Source organism: Aptenodytes patagonicus, chromosome 15, assembly GCF_965638725.1.
Source record: "Aptenodytes patagonicus chromosome 15, bAptPat1.pri.cur, whole genome shotgun sequence".
Lineage (NCBI taxonomy): Eukaryota > Metazoa > Chordata > Aves > Sphenisciformes > Spheniscidae > Aptenodytes > Aptenodytes patagonicus.
Window position 1 is genome coordinate 5,144,168 of NC_134963.1, and position 18,596 is coordinate 5,162,763.

At 40.6% G+C, this 18,596-nt stretch overlaps 1 protein-coding gene across 1 annotated transcript in view; it reads right to left on the reverse strand.

Annotated features, from left to right (window-relative positions):
• Positions 1 to 18,596, reverse strand: part of LOC143167425 (transmembrane protein 132B-like) — a 263,937-nt gene that overhangs the window by 38,458 nt on the left and 206,883 nt on the right. The window contains exon 5 of the mRNA XM_076352854.1: positions 10,478 to 10,621. Within this exon, the coding sequence (XP_076208969.1) occupies positions 10,478 to 10,621 (144 nt within the window). The remainder of the gene's footprint in view (positions 1 to 10,477; positions 10,622 to 18,596) is intronic.

Below are 18,596 nucleotides of genomic sequence, written 5' to 3' on the forward strand. Positions count from 1 at the left end.
CATAGATTTTATACTCAGGGAAGCACACATCTATATATAGCATAGATCTGTCTGACTTTGCCATTTTTGCAGTGTTACTCATTCACTGGTCAGAGCATACCTGCAAGCTCTGACTTTCCCCTGTTTTGAGTGGATGAACCAAAGCAGAGCATTTTACCTCTAAAAGCGCCGGTTGTGTTTACGAAGCCTGCCTCCCATCGAGCCAAACCACCCACACGCATCAATCACTCCTCTGGACACCATGCCTCCCTGTGCTAATGACAAACGCTGGGTCTCAGGACGTCTCCCACCCAGATGTGTCACCCAGCGAACCTGTCAGTCACGGCCAGAGACCTTTTCTCTGGGCACGTTTTGAAAAGCAGAGCAGGTGCCCAGCAGTTGCACCCCCATTTCAGACCACTGATGAGACAGTGGTCCAGACTGGCGTGGAGCCCATCCTCTCCATAGCTCCACAGGCCACGGTAGATTAAAGCGGTGGGGGTGGAGGGATTCACTGTGCTGCCTGTGGAATGACAGAATAAACCAAGTTTGTAAAAATGCCTGTTGGAGGCTGCATTTTAAAAACGTGGCAAAGAAAGGTGGGTGTAGAGGCTAAGAAAATGCAGAAGAATGTCAGAAAAGGATTAGTCTCTGCTATAAAGTCCTCCAAGCAAAGGCTTTGTTTTATATGTCTACTGACCATGGTTACCATGTCTGTCTGTGTGTGTGTATATATATATGTATGCATGAGAAGGGCATTTATATGCACCCCCCCGCATGCACATATTAATTTCTATACATGTATGTATCAATACATATGGCCTTATATGCACCAGTATTATATTGCCTCACAGTTTGCTGAGGGAATCTGTTTTTGTACCGCATGTGTGCTTTTGAATCTAAACTGCCATACTTTTTAAACAAAATCAAGTTTTTGCCATACAGTTGTCAATAGATCTGTACCAAATGTAAAATAAAAATGTTGACCAGGTGTCTGGAACGGCAGTCCTAAGGTGACTGAAGTTGCTGTTTGTCTTCCAGGGCATGGACTCTAGGAGATGGCGTTATCAGTGCCAACGCTGGTAGCTGTTTGACCACCGACTATTTTAACAGAAACACACGAGCAATATGCTTGTTTGTTCTAGAACCGCGGAGCGCTTCCAGTGCTTTTCCTCAGGAGAAATTCATCAAAGGAGTAAAATTAAACAACCTGATATTAACAAAACAGTGATTCATTTTCACACTGAATTCAGTGGAAAGCTGCTTAATTCCCCAGCCGAGCGTCACAGAATTCCAAATCTGCCCCACTGAGGAGTTGTAAAATGTAGAGGCGATGGATTTAGCTTCTACTTCCTATTGAACAACTGCAAACTTTAAAGTTTTAATCACTGCTTGACACTTTTGATTTTTTTAAAGATGTACCTGGACCATGCTCCAATAGCCTGACTCAACTCACAAAGGCAACTCTTTACCTCTCTAGCAATTAAAGGAAGTCTTTGATGTGGGAGTGAATGTTTCGGTACAGTGAGTTCAGTATAAATCAGACCTTCAGAATCCACAACACAAACCAAAATGCTAAACCCTGCCATTTATTTAACCCCGAAGCCACTGTTCCCACTGAAGCCGACGGGCACTCTCACTAGAGTGCGTAACACAACTGGAAGAAGAGAAAAGCCACAACCCAGTGCGTTATCTTCCATTCCCTGTACTTCATGCTAATGGCAAAAGAAATACCATTTATAACTTCACTTTGTTCTTTCATCCTTATTTAATAAGTTGTCCAGCTCATTAATCCAGTATTTATTCTTTAAGGCTGGATTTTCCCCATTCCACTCAAAATCCCAGACACACCCCAATCCTGATGTACAAAGGTACAGATCTGCCTAGCTACATGTTATTTCTCCTCTTGTTGCTGTTCCCATGAAGGAAATCAAAATGGTTTTCATTCTGATTTCCAATTCTGTATGATGAGAATGCAAAAATATTAATAATTAAAAACATAGCAAGAACCAAAATTTCTTCTACCACAGAGAAGAAAGGGAGCTGGTTACTGTCAATGGTAGGTGCTTTTTATGTCAAATAAATTAACCGCACTTCAAAATGACGGTGGCGTGTCAGCCTCATCATCTCCATCCTCAACTCCAATTATGTATCTCAAGGGAATGCATCTCAGAACACATTACTAAAACACAGGTGTGGATAAGTTAAACCACAAAAACATATACTCAAGCTGCATTCAAAATCCGACTGTGACCCACAGAGCCAGGGGGATGCAAAGGTTTGGTTGTGGAGCGTGCCGATCCCTGCCGAGCCGCCTCAGCACAAAGTTCTCTGGAAACAAAGCCTGTTTGTGGGTTGAAAGGTTCAGGATTGTATGTACATTTTAATGTACATTTTTGGTGCCCAAAACACTATTGTTTACTTAAAATGGGATGCTATGCCATCCAGAAAGGATCATTTGCTGCCCAATCCCACTTCTCTCAACTATCGCATCAGTGAAGAGGGCGGAAGATAAAAGACTTTTTCTCATCCCATAGCTGACAGTTAATGGCTATTTTAACTTTCACATGGAGCAAATTTTGCCCTCTGGAACACCTCTGTCACTCCAATGCCTTTCACACAGTTGCATGACTTTTGCTGAGAGCACGTTTTGGCCCCCGGGGTTTTGATGACAATGGGAATCTGAATTAATTTGCCCAGCCAGAATGATAGTTCAAGAGGTATAAAAGCCTCGGAATCCATGAGGTTCGCGCATCTGCAATTAAAATATTTAAATGGCCAGCTGCATTAAAGTTTATAAAGCAGAGTTAATTTCCTACAGAACTTGGAGGAAAAGCCTCCAGAAGTTTGTCATTTTCTCCCGACAACAGCTACTTATCGCTGCATTTGCTTTTGTTGAGCCTGGACTGGGTTGTTTACTCTGTGCATCTCTTAGTATAAAATATTCAGAGTTTATCCTAAGCAATATCGCCGTTCAGGCTAATGATTGTTTCCCAGGACTGGGATCCATGCCCTTTGCATTTCTGCTCTCAGAACAGCCAAATGCTAAGACATAGAATTGTTTTCTTCCTCTGAAGCAGCAGCTGGTCCTTTGGAAGACACCATAAGCATCTCTGCCGAAATCTGTGTAATTGCACATGTCGGCACGGTCTGTTCTTAACGGATCCTCTCCCAGACAAAACACTGTTTTCTCAAGCTGGCTTTGAAGACTGTGTGTGTTTAAAAATAGCTTCAGGAAGATACACACATATATTTTGCTATAAACTGTGTACAATGTGTACTGTGTAGAGAATATTAATTCTTCAATATGTGATTTTGCGAGATTGCCTCATTGGCATCATTATTGCTATACATGGAGCTGTTTTGTGTGCAAATATGATTCTAGACCCAAAGTTTTAGCTTGGCATAATCACAAAACAATATAGAATTCAACTTGTTGCTGTGTAACAAGAGTGGTTTTTAAGATAAATCTTTAATATGCAGTAAGTGGCTTTGTTACTCTTTTCTGATCATACTTTGTCTAGCTAGAAAACTAATTAGCAGGATCTGGTGACCTGAATGTCAGAACCTCTGATATTTCAACAAAAAGCAAAATCCTGAATTCAACAGCCGACATACTGTAGAGAGATCTGCCGTACTCTCCTGCCTATCTCTTATGACTCATGAAGATTAACTTTGTATGGGGGCAAAAGGGGTGGGTTTTTTGGCCAAAGTAACTAGAAATCGTAAGAAGCTCTAATTTGTAAGTTTGATGAATTGCAAGCAGCTCAATGATATTTAATTATTGCTCTAACTTAGGCATACCTGTCTACAGATACAAAAGACAAGATGCACAGTCTTCAACAGGTTTCTTGCCAGTAAATCCTACTGGGCCAGGAGCATCCCTATCATCACCGTGGCGCTACTGAGACAGAGACCAGCAGCTTCACAGAGGAAGTCTGGAGTAAAGCAGAGAGGTAAACCAGAACTCCTCGGCCCCAAGCACGATCCTCATCTCCTAAGTAATCCTGTTCAGCTGAGGAATGCTTCACTGCCGTAAACCTCTTGCCTCTGCCAGGCATCAGGGGAGTCATTATTTCAGGGGCTTTGTAATGGACTGCAGGGTCCGTTACCTCCCAGCTCCCAAAGACGGATGGAGATGAAGCTGACAGTGACTTGAGGTTGTTAACAGCTGATTTCATGGAGCTGATGATACTGACTCACTGGCACTAATCAGGTGAGATTAAAAGGAAAGCATGGACAGGGAGATGGACTCACCAAATTAAACAGTCGCACTTCAAAAGCTTTCTAGTTGAACAGCTGCCTGCCGCAAGCCCCGACCTGTCCACTGTTTTGGGGCAAGACAGAGTGGTTAAGCCTCCAGGGCTGTCAATCTTGAACCATTCAGAAACACTGAAGAAAAAAACCACTTAAAGAATAAGATCTAGTTCAAAATGAGTTGTGTAACAAACCAACTGGCACCAAAGTAAATCCATCGTATAAACAAGAAGAGAGTATTTTCACTGCTTGCAGAAAGAGTTTGGACTCCTGGAGTGAGCTAATTTCTACACGAGTGACCACAAAATAAAGCTCTTGGGTAATGTAGTGATAGGTACTCTTATGTACATAGTATACATATGATAGATGGAGAAATAAGGTTAGCTCCATTTTATGTACATCACATTCTTGATCACATACTTCAATGGCGAAGCAGCTGCGGAACTTGCAAATTACAAGCTCTGGCTTTGTTTTCAGAGCTCCTGCATAAATAGTTGTATTTAACAACTCCATTTCTGTAAATTGTCCTAAGAAAGTGCTGTGAGTCTGCAGCAAGGAATTGTTCCCAATCTAAATTGGAGAACCGCAGTATCCCTCCCTTTCCCTTGGGTTTTTTTTCCCCATGGTTCCCTGTAGCAGTTACTGCGCTGGGGTTAGAGATCACTGTGCCCAGGGTTGTTGAATAAGATCCTCAGTTGCTCATCTGCTTTTTGTGTAGAAGAGGGAAGAACCTTCCTCAGATTCAATCTATTTCAGCTATTATGTTTCCTGCCTTTCTTACACTATTTTTACTACACATTAGATAAAGCCTAGCTGACTGCTGCTAGGAAAATTAGGTCTTCTATTGTTTTAACGTTAATTATGGAGAGTTCAAGATAAGGTTTGTGTTAGAAATGTAGGGGGTAGGAATGGTTTGAATTTTACTTTCATTATAATTAGACAGGAAATTATGAAAAGGTGAAAAATAATGCATTGAAGTGCTTTCCTCTAGCAAGCTAACAAGAAAAGTGCATTCTCGCACAGACGGAGTTCATGGTATATTATCAAAGCACCATTGTTCTTAATGTATGCCTCTGCCTGGGCACACTGAGCCTGCTTCTGTCGCACTTTACATGCGGGCAGAAATGGGCAGGATGAGGCCCTCTAACTCCCTTCTGTTCAATTGAGGGCCCTTTCTGTTACAAAAAAAATAGGCTAAATTAGTCCATGGTGTAAGTCCATGGAAGCCATTTGAATTACTGCAGAGATTAATTTGAACCATCAGTCAATTTCTGCATAACTCGCAAAGGACATGAAAATATGACTAATCTAAGAATGAATTAATTGGGCAGCTGTCTCCCTTTCATTTGTACACTACTGAGATAAACATTTGGACTAAGAAGCTGTCCTCATTATAATTTCCTCACTTGATGCTGCTTTGTGGGTGATGTTTATGACTACCACGTAACTACAATGTTTTCAGAATTTTTCGTCATGTGAAATTACTATGGTTCAGGCTTTTAAAGGCACTTTTGCAGGGAAGAAAAAGGAGTGCATGGACCTTGCTTGGAGCTTCAAGGTTTTTTTTCCCCACCTGTGAAGACTGGGGCCCCATGGTTCAGCACACATATAGAAAGGTTCATCCCACCATGCCTACAGCTCCTTTATCTCTCAGTGTATTGCCCATCACCAGAGTAGCTGAATAATTTGTGCATAAATTCTATCAAGTTTCCACCACTTCTTTCTTTTCAGCTTCACAACCCTATTTAGCTGTGGTTTGCAGGAAAAGCGGGACACTGGGAGAGAAGTCCTTCAAGTGAGTCCGTGGCAGAAGACCACTGAAGTTAATGAGACTCTAGTGGAGATAAGGATTTTGTCCATTCAGAGTCAACAGTAGCTTCAGAAACTACATAAGGAAGGCTGAGGCTGGGAAAAGGATGTATTTCTCTGCCTTGTTTGCAGATAAGGAAGCGAGATTCCAAGGGGAATGAGTGATTTACCCACAGTCACACAGGAAACCAGCAAGAGATATGGAAATTAATGCTGAGAAGCATTTCAGTGCCTTAATCATAAAGCCAATCTTTTCCCTCAAATGCCAACAGAATTAAATGTTCCTTTTCAATAACGGAATAAGCGTTAAGAGTTTCACTGACTTACAGTAACGTTGCCATCAAAAATTTTTAGAGGCTAGCCAGTTCAAGTTAAAATGGTTGGTCAGTATTACGACCTATGTCCAACTGTAGGGACCAGCAATTTTAGGTACCAGGGATTGTAGCTGAACTGAGCAAGTTTACCTGTGAGATTCCTTTCAGGATCAAGTCACGCTAAGGTCAGAAAATGCAAGGTCAAAAAGTAATAGGTGTGTTTCATTATATTTACCACTAATTAGGTAGGCTTTGAAAAATGGGAACTGAAATATTCTCTTGCTGGGAAGCTATTAAACTGTTAGGGTGAGGGAATATATGGCTTAAAATAGGAAATATTAACATCTCTTGCCTACAAATAAATCAGTTGTACATCATCTATCTATTTGACCATCTCTGAGTAGAATTTCTATCAAGGTGATATCTAGGTAGCTGCCCAGAGAAGCACTTTTTGTATAAATACATAATAGCCGGGGCCAAGGTCTGGTTTTATTTAAACTAGCTCCAATTCATTGTGTCTTAATTGAAAATAATGGTGTCACAGCAGTGATCAAAGAATTGTCTCATTAATTGTCTATTAAATCATTAGCTATTAAACAGAAATAAAAGGTTAAGAATGCAACACACTGTTCTGCCCAAAAGAATATGAATATCTCTCCAATTACAAAGAAACAATAAAGGCAGAATTAACAGTGAAAAGAAGCTTAAGATTAGGCAATTACATCCAAAATGCCTGACAACTCTTATTAGAGGGTTTAGCAGTACCACCTATATAGAAAAGGCAACACAAATTTGGAAGCAAAGTCAATATTGACTTTACCAAAGGGGCTTGTAAAGGGAATATGTATTTTTCTGAAAAAATATAGGCACATAAACCCTGTACTAAATTTTAACTCAGCTAATTAATCATTATGGATTCAATCTTGCAACCAATACATATATTTCCAGTTAAAAAATTATGCCTGAATAGCATTCAGTCTGAGAGCACCTCTCAGTAATTTGTGACCAAAATCCATTATAAGGATGCTGCAATTTTCACAAAAATAACATTACTCCCATTTTGTATCACCAGGATGAGGCAAGATGAACTCAGCGAAGACGACATTCAGATCTCTTGGTTTTGTTCATTAAGTCAATATGTTAGAGTTGGGTACCAGGTCTGGGAAAGAGTCCCAGAGGCATTCTCTTCTGTCAGTGATTTGATACCCAAATAATTTCACAGAGCAGTCAAATGAAGACCTGATTTATACCCAACTTAGTCACTACCGAAAAAAAAGGGGAATTATAGTGCAAATCTTGTAAAACCTGTGCAGAATTTTGGCTTGTGTTTTGGTCTGCACTATCCAGATCACTGAAAGGAATGGGAGGACACTCATCAACTTGACGGTGCTTTAGAGCAGGTCTAATGCCACCTAGAAATACAACCTGTTTTGAAAAAGCAAGAAAGGAAGATGGTCAAAGGGCAAGAGCTTTACTTTCTTGAAGTGTATAAATCCACAACTGCAACTGGAAATCCTGTCTCTGCTCACAGAGGTCATGTCAAGTCTTATTTAGTTGCCAGCTTCAGTGGACCTTTTAAATTTGGGAACCAGAACGACTTCATGCCCAGCTTTGACAGGATAACCATATGGACAACTGCTGATTGAACTAAATGGACTTTAAACAGGCAGTGTTTTGAAATGCAACATCTCCCTGACGTCTGCAGATACTAATTTTATTAGTGGAAGAAGAATAGGAGTCCTTTTCCTGACCTTTTGCTATTTGGTTCAGTCCAGTATTCTCTAACTACAGCAAGTTCTAGAAATACTAGAAACTCAATTTATAGAAACAGAAGTCCACATACACCATCTTTTAGATCTGGATCTGGTTTTCTGAAGTGCAAAGAAAAGACAGTCTCAGCAATATGTTGATGATATATAACATGGTACTTGAGTTTATAATATGAACAATTTGTTGTGAACTGATAAATAATAGCCACTAATCAGATAATAGCTGTATGGTACACAGCAAAAAAGGAATAGCAAAATTTATCAAGAGACTCCGTTCCTTTGACAATTAAGTTAGTCATAAACAAAGATATTCATTCGTGTTCCTTCTGGTAAGGACTTTCAAGCAAATTTGGTTTCCAGAAAACAAAAACGTGATTTTTTTTCTTTCCCCATCTGATATATAAGGGAAAATATAGAAGCTAGAGCACAGGCTAGAGACTCAAGAGACCTATTCCATCACTGGCTGAGGCTAAACATTGGAACAGTCACTTTCATGAAAAGAGAGTATTATACTGATGTCCTTTGCAAAATGCTTTGAGGTCTGAAAACTGCTAGGCATCATTACTGTATAACTAAGCCCCAAGCTATCAACTCCTCTGAGGATACAACGGCACACATGCCTCTGCCCAATAACTTGAATCTTATTTATGAATGATTTGCCTTCATATTAAATGGAGATAAATCTTAATGAAAAAAGTTGGAAGCAAGTAGAGGTTGCCTGACTAAGGCTTTTGCCCAAACCCATCTTGCCTTTCCTATAGCTACTTAGGATTAAACGGATGTCATCTTTCACCGACCTATAGGTCTCAGAAAGAGGAAATATCTACAAAATGTACAGTTGCTCTGAAGCTCTTTAACTGCAAAGGAATTTCTTTGTTGTTGGACCTAAAATGTAATGAAATTTTGTTTGTTTTAGAGGATGTAATTTATTCCAAAAATTGGTAACAAGCTTATTCAGAGTTGTCAAAAATAAGCAGGTGATTTTTTTGTTCCAGCATATCATCTTCAAAATAAATAGCTTTGCTGTGTGCAATTCTTTAGCCAGCTAAAGAACATGAAAATTTATCTGACAAAGTACAAGCTATCTATTAGGACCTTTGCAGTCTTATCTACAAAGAGGTTATAATAATAGGTTAAAAGTACACAGGTAAAGGATGTGGCTTTCCAATGCAATCTGAAGAAAACTTAAAGAAGTGCTCAGGTCTGGAATACATTCACACATGACATGATAGCTAGAATATGGGGAGGAACTTGTTTCTTGAAAGCTACAGAGAGAGTTTATCATAAGATCTGCAGGTTACAGGATTACTATGTAAAAAGGATTACTATATTACCCTATTTCTATAGCATTTATATATAATATACTGCACTTTCCTGAAATTGAGACAAAGAAACTACCTTTCTAGAACTACCCTAAGAAATTCATAAATAATACAAAACCCCCCCACCCCTATACAGAATTAATTGTAGTCGATTCTTAAATTCATTTAAAACAAGAAAAAACCACCCCCATACCACATAATAAAACAAATAAACCTATTAAATATATTCAAAAGTACCTCTTTTATGCCTAAAAATAATAATGAGCTAAAAGCTGAAAGCCATGCAATGGTGTCAGAAGTCATGCAGTCAATGTCGTGATAAAGTCACATTAATGCTATTTTCATCTCAATGTCAGGGAGGGAGGACCAGTTGAAAATATTATTTAAAAAAAAAAAAACAATAACACAACATTGTTTAAAAGCTCCCAGCTCTTATTTTAAGAATTTTTGCAATGTGGCAATGTGGTTGTTATTTTCTGTTCTCTGTCATGCTCCTCCAGATTTTGGTACAGTTCAGTATCTTTACTTGTAAGAAATTCCAAACTGGAAAGCAGGTGATGCAGTCAAAAGCATGTAGGAAGCCTTGCTGCACGCTGTTACAATATACTGCATTATTACTATTAAATAATGGATGCAGAAAAGCCACACAAGAACAAAGATCCTTGTGTAGGGAGTTGACTTTTCCCAAGTGGGTTGTATCAGACAACACGTTCTTTCTCATCAGCACTAGCTGGCCAGCGAAGAAAGACTAGGACTGCTCTTTCAGCATCCCTGGCCCTCTCTCCCATTATGAACACACCAGCACAAATGGCTCCCTGTCAGTCTATGGAAACGTGCTAACCCTGCAAAACCTCTGGAGACCACTCTCCTCATCATGCAGTGGAAACAACCCGCCACCGCAGAAACAGCCATGACTGTAAAACAACTGGTTGATGTAAAATCCCGAATGTGAGCTAGGTCCCAATATGGTGGTGGTGGAGGAGAAAAGGGTGAAAACTCCGTTCTCCACCTCATGGGGGTGCCTCACCTTTATGACGTCTTCATCAGCTGATTTGCACTCGGTGGAGTCCGAAACATCGACCACAGACCCATCCTCCTGCACGGCAACAACCTTGACTGGAACAGACACCGTTTTGCCCGTCAGAATGGCCGTGTTAAGGACTTCCGTGTCCTGTATGCACACACACACACACACAAACGAAGGATGGGCATCAGAGAAGCATAAAACCATGAGAATGCCACAGGGGTCAGACTGATGAACCAAAATCCTGCCTCTGACAGGGATGGGGCAGAGGAGCGACCCTTCCTTGCACACACGCTTCAAGCTCCCTGCAGTCAATGGTTTAACAACTTTCTAAGCCAAAAGTTGCATCTGGACCATCAAGTTCTGGTTTTGTCAGACACATGGATTTACTCTTTTTGAGCCATTTACAGGTTTGGCTGCTGTGGCAATGAAATCTGTAATGCAATTACGTGTGAAGGCACGTCTGCAGCTTGGCAGAACCACAGTGCTATTTGGGTACGATCTCCAGACGGCGTCAGCAACTCTTCCCACCCCTTTGCCCCAAATCATGCCAGTGATTTGGGAGGTGATTATCAAGCATTACAATAACAGCATTTCTTCCTTACTGTTCCAGCTAACAGTGTTGCAAGTTGACCATTTTCCCTTTTCGGGACATAAATACATGATGAGAAAAACTACACATGAGGTAGGGTATTACAAACTAAGCAATGCCATCCATATACACATTTTTTTAATCTTTCCCCATCAAAATCCCACCTAGAGATGTTTTACCACATTTATCTGTAATCCTGATCAATTCACAGTGCTGGCACTCTAATGACTCCATTAACACAGCCTTCCTCTGTGTCTCAGTATGGCTGCAGTTTGATTAATTACTCCAAATGAGTTGCTACAGAGGTCCCTGCCTTGCGTAAGCGGACTGGAGGGGAACAGCCTCCGAAAGCCTACAGAGCAGCTTGTCTCTGCTTAAGCAGTGCTTATTGCAGGCCCAAAACTTGACACACATGCGGGGCAAGGAATGATCTGTGCTTTCATGGAGATTCAGTTCGGCCTTCTTAAAAAGCCTGCAATAGGAAATACTGCTTTGAATCAGTCCGCTTTTCCATTTTTCAATTTCCATAAAACTAATTGCTTGCCAGTTAGGAAAAAAAAAGTTGCTTCAAACTAATCTAACTTTAAATTCCATTATTAGCATTGGTGGAAGAAGAAATGGATTTTAGTGAAAAATTTGATGGCAGCTTGCATAGGGAGATATATTCACTATCATTTGCTTCTGTCTGCTAGCTAGATTGATAGAAAATAATGGGCATTGACCACAAGCTAAGGACAGCTGGAGAAGACCAATAAATACTTGCAACTAAGATGTATTATTAATCAATATTCGGAAACTTCTACAAAAAGCACCCTGAATTAAATGAGTTGAAGTACTAATAACACTAGTGCCAGCTAACTAATATAGTCTACTAGAGCTTTATGGGCAGTCATGTTCCAGAAAAGCATTTAAGCATGTACTCGAGTCCATTTCTGTTCAGAACAGCACTAAAAGTACGTGCTCAACTTGACACTTAGACTTCCATGTGATTTAAGCATGCGTTTAAGTGTTGTCCTGAATAGAGATGCTTTTCTGAATAATACCTCATGAAATAAATATACTGTCTTTGTTCTGTTCTCTGCGAGGCACAAACCAGATGTTTTACACAGTAAATGACTGTCTAGTTTTTGTTTATGCTGAATGGGCTCATTTATAACCAGCTGCCATCCATGAGGGAGGGACGCTGGGAAAGAGAGAAGTATGTGACAAAAGTGGAAGTCTGAAAGAACAACTGTAAAACTTTTACAAAGACTGAGGTTCGAACAAAAGAAGAAAATGCACTGCCAGGTGAAAGAAAACAATTAGATGCACCTCAGGTGGAAAGAGGTTGTATAAGATAGACAGAGAGACACTGAAGGTGCTTCACCCACAACTATGTCAGAGAAGAGGTAGGAAGATTCCACCAAACCAACAGCAAATATCCCATAAATCCTAAGCCATCAATCCAATATAAACCTATGCCAGATATACGATGAAGACATGGTGGTCCTGTGTCAAAACGCTCCCAAGAAGCAGTTTGCCAGTATGCCATTTCTAAGCCATTCTTCAACAACAGACAGTCTTCTTCAGTGCATCAGGGGAAATTATTTTTGTGAAGGTCACAAACAATGAACACGCGACTAATTCTACTTCCAAACCCACTCTGCTAGCACAGCCATGTAACTCCTACATGTCAGGGGCAGGCGGCACTTATATGGAATTATGGCCTGATCCAGAGCCCTGCTGAGTCATAGATGAAAGGTTTCTTTTGACTTCAGTGGACTTGGAATCAGGTTCTCGACAGGCCTGAACTAATTCCACCTTTGGTTTTTGCACTGTTCGTTGTATCACCCTCACGTTGACCCTCATGTGTGACAAAGGGTAAACAAAACGTCTAGCCTCCTTTTAACTCTAAGTGCTGCTTAGCTACCAAGCTGAAGTCAGACTTTGATGCTCTGAAGGATAATGCAAAGTTTATAAAGACATTTGCATTCCTTTCATAAACTCCCTGTGAAGATAAGCATGAGAGAAAAGGTCTTAGAAGAGACACCTCACGACCCCGCTATTTGTGGATGCTCTGAAATATGCTTATCCTACTCTTGACACAAGCACTTTCCTGAACCTTCCCTCCTTCCCAGCATGTACAGGTACCCACCGTCCTAATTAGTTGGTGCTGCTTCATAAAAGCTACACTCCACTGGTAAACAATTCTACCATATAAATCAGTATTTCAGATGCCTGATGCCTGGATTGAGTGTTACACAAGTGTAATAGGCTGTGTAAAGACCTTTTTAAGAGCTGGCCATTTATAGACTGAAAAAATATATTTCCTCTGAGGAAGAAATATGAAGGCAGAACTGAACTAATTGACTGTCCATTAGATTTATAAGCAGACTATTTTTTTAGTGCATCTTCAACAAGTAATAGCATTTAATCTAGATTCTGTTAGGCTTGTTTTATATTTCCATGGTAGGGTCTACTGCAGAAAAAAAGTGTTACTGAATTTAAGATACCTGTGCTGGTTATTACTAACAGCATCTGAAATGTAGAGAGGGGTAATAATGTTGATTTACATAGGTAGGTCCTCCTGCGTGGCACAGCTCCAGTGAAACACCCAGGGACCACGAGCACAAACCTAAGTGCTGACACTCCCAGGTGAAAAAACTGGGAATCCCTTCCTATTTCTTTTGTCGAGGGTTTCAGCTGCGAGATCTTGTCCAAAACCTTCAATTCAAGCAGCCCAGGTGGAAGCTATACATTCATATTGCAGGCTCTATCCCTGAATAATAATTATGTGCATGTTTATCTCCAGCTCCTTCCCTGTACCTGAATGCATTAGCACTTCAGCAGAGCTCTTCTTAATTACAACTGTAACCTGCTAATAGCGTTTCTTTGTTGTCTGAAGGAATCTACTTCTTATCCAGCCTAGGCTAAATTAAAATTTAATACAACATCAGGTCGCAACAGAACTAGGAAGCAAATGACAGCTGTTTAATTAAAACCTAAAGCTGATTAGATGGCACTACTGAGAGAAATACTCAAGAGGAAGAGCAGAAAACTACTGAAACTCAAGGCCAGGATAATGGCTTTATTTAAATATGAATAAACCCTCCACACAGCCAGAGTAAATGTTTGACAACTCATTGCTTTGGACAAATGGGGGGTGAAATGTGAATGGGAGACCTGTCAAGAGTCATGACAGAGCTGTGATTACCAACACTGCTGTTCCCTATGTATCTGACCAGAAGCAGGGATTACTGAGGAATGACTACAATAGGCAGACACAAACCAACTGAGGAACTCCACACACAAAGTTTCCAATAATTAGCCTTTAAACAACACCACACCGACCTAAATCCTCGTTAGGCATGTGACTCTAAGACAGCTCACACAGCTACCGTGAGACGACATGACACAGTTTTTCCCCCCTCTTCTGGTTGAAAAATAAAGACATGGAGAAATAGATTATACATCTTAGAAGAAACCATCTCAGGAGCCAGGAGCTGGACACAGGTTATCTAGACCCCAGCCCAAAGCCGCCAGCGCATCTTTCCTGCCCCTTTGGGAGCAGCCAGCATCCTTTCCACAAAGTCTGGCGGGGCACAGAAAGCCCCACACTGACCCAGTTTACCGTGACAGATACCATCCTTGTGATTAATGCACAAGCTGGATGTGTTTTTTTAGAGGTTAACAAAATGTACTACAGTACAGTAAACCCAATAAACACTCGCTTGTAAATCAGGAGGGAAACCTAAAGCCAACCCTATTCCACTGACAAATGCTACAGCTAAATGCCTTTTGGCATTTAGTTGAAATGACTGTCTTTAGTGAAGAAGGCATAGAGCTGAAACATTTGTCTGCAGAATTGCATTCCTTCATTATTATTTTTTTCCCCAGAGTGTACCTCACAAAAACACATTTGTAATATTAGAAGGAATCTTTAGGAACCAGTTCTCCTGCCTGGAAATGGCATCTCTTAAAAAATGTAAATTATAGGGCAGATTGTGACGTGTGGGCTGGGCTAGGGGAGGTTTTTTTATTTAATAAATTATTCACCACCTTTTTCTTCAGATCAAAGAGCAAGGCAATATAAGTCCATTAAGCAAGCTTAATATAGAAATTAGATGCTTTGCTGAAATCATTATAATCCAAAGCAATTCTGTACTTTCCCCCCCCCATAGCTGAATACCATTTTAGGTTTCAAATACATATTAATGAAGCCTGGTTGCTAGAAAGGTGTTTATATTTTCAACCATTATATCAGGTAAGATACAGCATTTTGTCACCCAATGGTAAGAACAAACAACTGGGATTATGTGTTTACAAAACATTAGAAAACACAACCAATCTTGCAAAGAGATCACGTCGTTCTCTGACCCTTTTTCCTCCCTACGTTCATAAAGTCAGTCCACTTCATGCCAAGGAGCCAGACCCCACAGCAACGATAGCAGGAGTGCTGCTAGCTGCTTTGGCAGGTGGCTGATCAGTCATTACTCGTGGGCTGAACTGGCAATCCTGCCTGCCCAGGACTTGCCTCAAGTTTGCAGAGGCTGTGCATGTGAAAGGAGTTACAAGTCCTAATAAAGGGCCGAACAACGGCTAATTCCTTATTCTTCAAACATCATTTCAGTGGAGCCACTTGTGGAATCAACTGTTTACCAAGTTTTCAGGTGTCAGAGTGAGGCCTAAATTGTAACCACGCACGAGTCCTCCTGCCCTGACAAGCACACGTGTTGCTAGAAGGTCATTCCCACTCCCCTCCACCCTTCCTCTGTCTCCGGCTGTTTCCTCATTTCAGCTTCTTATCCAGCATATTGTTATTAGGACCGATCAGTTATGACAGATGGCAAATCACAAATACTGCAGGCTATCTTGTCAAAGTTAAAGGTCATCCTTTATCTCCTTTGTTTACCTGTATAATAGCTTTACTTCATATTGGCATCCCAAAGGAAGAACAGGCAGGTGCATATATATTATGCAGGAGAAATTAATTAATGTAGATTGAACCATACAGAGAGGTTCTTAATCACCGATTCTTACAGAACAATGTAAGCAGCAACTATTAGCCTAATTGAATATTATTCTAGATGTATATTAGTGTGTGCTGCAAAAACAATTTGCTATAGCACAAAAAAGCATGATACAGAGACTCCAAAGTGGAATCTTATTTCATAACTTTCTTTTTGCCACAGATACACTGAAGGAAGCTCTTCTCTTAGCAGTGTACCTGGCACGCGCAATCAGCTGGAGTTGTAACTCTGTCTTGGAGTTCATGGAAACTAAAGCTGAGATTTATTCCATTTCCATGTTTTTTTATGAAGGAAATTCAGTTCATTTTGAGGTTTATGTAGGATGAATAAGCAAAACCTGCTGCTGAAGGTGAAACCTGATTAGAAGCACAGATACTGTCATATCTATGACCTGAGGCAGTTTTATTTTACTTTTTATAACTCAGAACAGATCTGCCCCCATTAAGCAAAGGTTCAGAATGCAGCCTGGTGCACTTGGCAGAAGTAATTGCAACCTGTCAGGCAGTCTCCACTGTCTCAGCTAAGTACCAGTGCCTTCCGCATGAGCAAAAGACCTTTCCTGAGACTGGGCTCATGCTACTTTGCTTCAGCCCATTATGTCCCAGTAGAGTTTATTCTCCAAACCTGCTGTGTTAAACATCATGACACCATTGCTCTGAAGTGCATGCTCAAGGTAGAATGAATGGGAAGTTCTTACAGCTGGAGAGCAACAATCACGCATCTGATTTTACTTGTCTGCACAGAGAACAGAGGCACCAAGAGTTCCCTGCTTGTGTTTCACGACCTTTCAGTACACCAAGAAATATAGGACCTAAAGTCAGCCTAAAAGTAGGGTAAACTCTGCCAGTCATTCACACTGGAATTTACACTATGTTTAGAGATCTGTATAGTACCTGAGCATTCATCTGACAGACTTGTGCAGTTCTTCTCAATAGTAAGTGATTGGTAACCATTTTTAAGTATATTTAGAATCTCACAGTTCATTTAAAGATGTTGGGTTTTTCCCTTTTTATTCCAGAAAAACATGGTCATGTTCTGACTTAATAAAATTGTGGGTCACCTCCAAATGAAATCAAACAATATCCCACCGAATTCAAGAGGATACAAAATGGGTAGAGCTGTCTACTCAAGAGCAATGACATGAGCCTCAGTACAAACTGATACACTAATGATTGTTTTCAAATGGCCATGAAATAATAGTATGAACACTCCTCAAAGGCATTGCTTTTTCCACAGAAAAATCTAGGGAGGCCGTGCTTTGCCTAATTTATGGGGTGTAACTATTGGATTCACTTGAGTACCAACAGTAGTCAAAGATATAATTTTCTGGCTCTGTATCTTTGTCCCACAGGCTTAATAATATTTAACAACATTGTGGATGGCCATTTTGAAGAATTTCTTTCAGACATTTCTCTAATTCCTTTCCTAGTCATCACAATTTCTTTTGGAGCAGGCTGGAAGGAGGGTTTTCTGGAGGAAATTCTATGCCACCGGTGCAATGGGAGAGCTGGCAACTCACCGGCTTGAAAAGGCTTGTGTTCCACAAGTGCAAAACTACAGACATTGAAACATAAGGTTGCGTATCACATGAGTTTACTGCCACAATCTGTGTGCTCATCTTCTACCATGAGTGCTACCTGGGCAGAAATCCATGTCCTTCTGTAATAACAGCTGTTTAATGCTATAGAAGAATGCACAAATTAATTACAGCATGTCTACACGACCTCCCAACATCCTGCAGGAGCATCCTCTCACGGAGGGAGTGTAGGTTCTCTTTGTGCTTTGGACACGGTGACTTGCTTCATTAAGCCATTCACAGAGTGGCTACAGCTTAAGAATACCTACTTATGAACAGAAAAAGATACATGGGAAAGCGACTGTGACATCGTGTGAAGTCCTCTGAAATCCCCTGACAGAAGACAGTTGTCTAGCATTTGCTAGACATGGGGTTCAGAAGAGCTGGATTTTATATCTTCTCCCTCAGCATAGTTCAAACACTGGTGTAAGTACAGAGCTCATAATGTACCACGTAAATTCAATAAAGAACCATATTTTCTGGACAGAGCTAGATGTATATAGTTATTAACTATATTTGAGAAGCACATTATGGAGTTTAAAATGGAACAGAGATCTACTAGATGCTCACATTCATCATCCTGCAAAAGGAGAATACCATTTTCCAAAGAACGTGGGTCTGACAGGAAAGACCCATGCCTTACCCAAAGAAGTATTTTTTTTTTCTTGAAGATGGTCTGTCTTATCTGTCAGGACCAGACTGCTGTACTTACTTATTTTACCTATTTAAGTAATGTCATGGGCTTGCATTCGACCACTCTCAGATGTAAAGCATACACATAAACTGCTGTAGGACTGGCTTTTCAGACAGCAAACACTTTGGAAGCAGACTGTTTCCCACTGTCCGCTCTCCCTCAGAAAGGCTATTCTCCCCCCAAAGTGCCTGCAGCAAGTGATTCATTCTCTGGCAGTTCCTGTCTTAGGCACGTGTCTTAGGACAGCATAA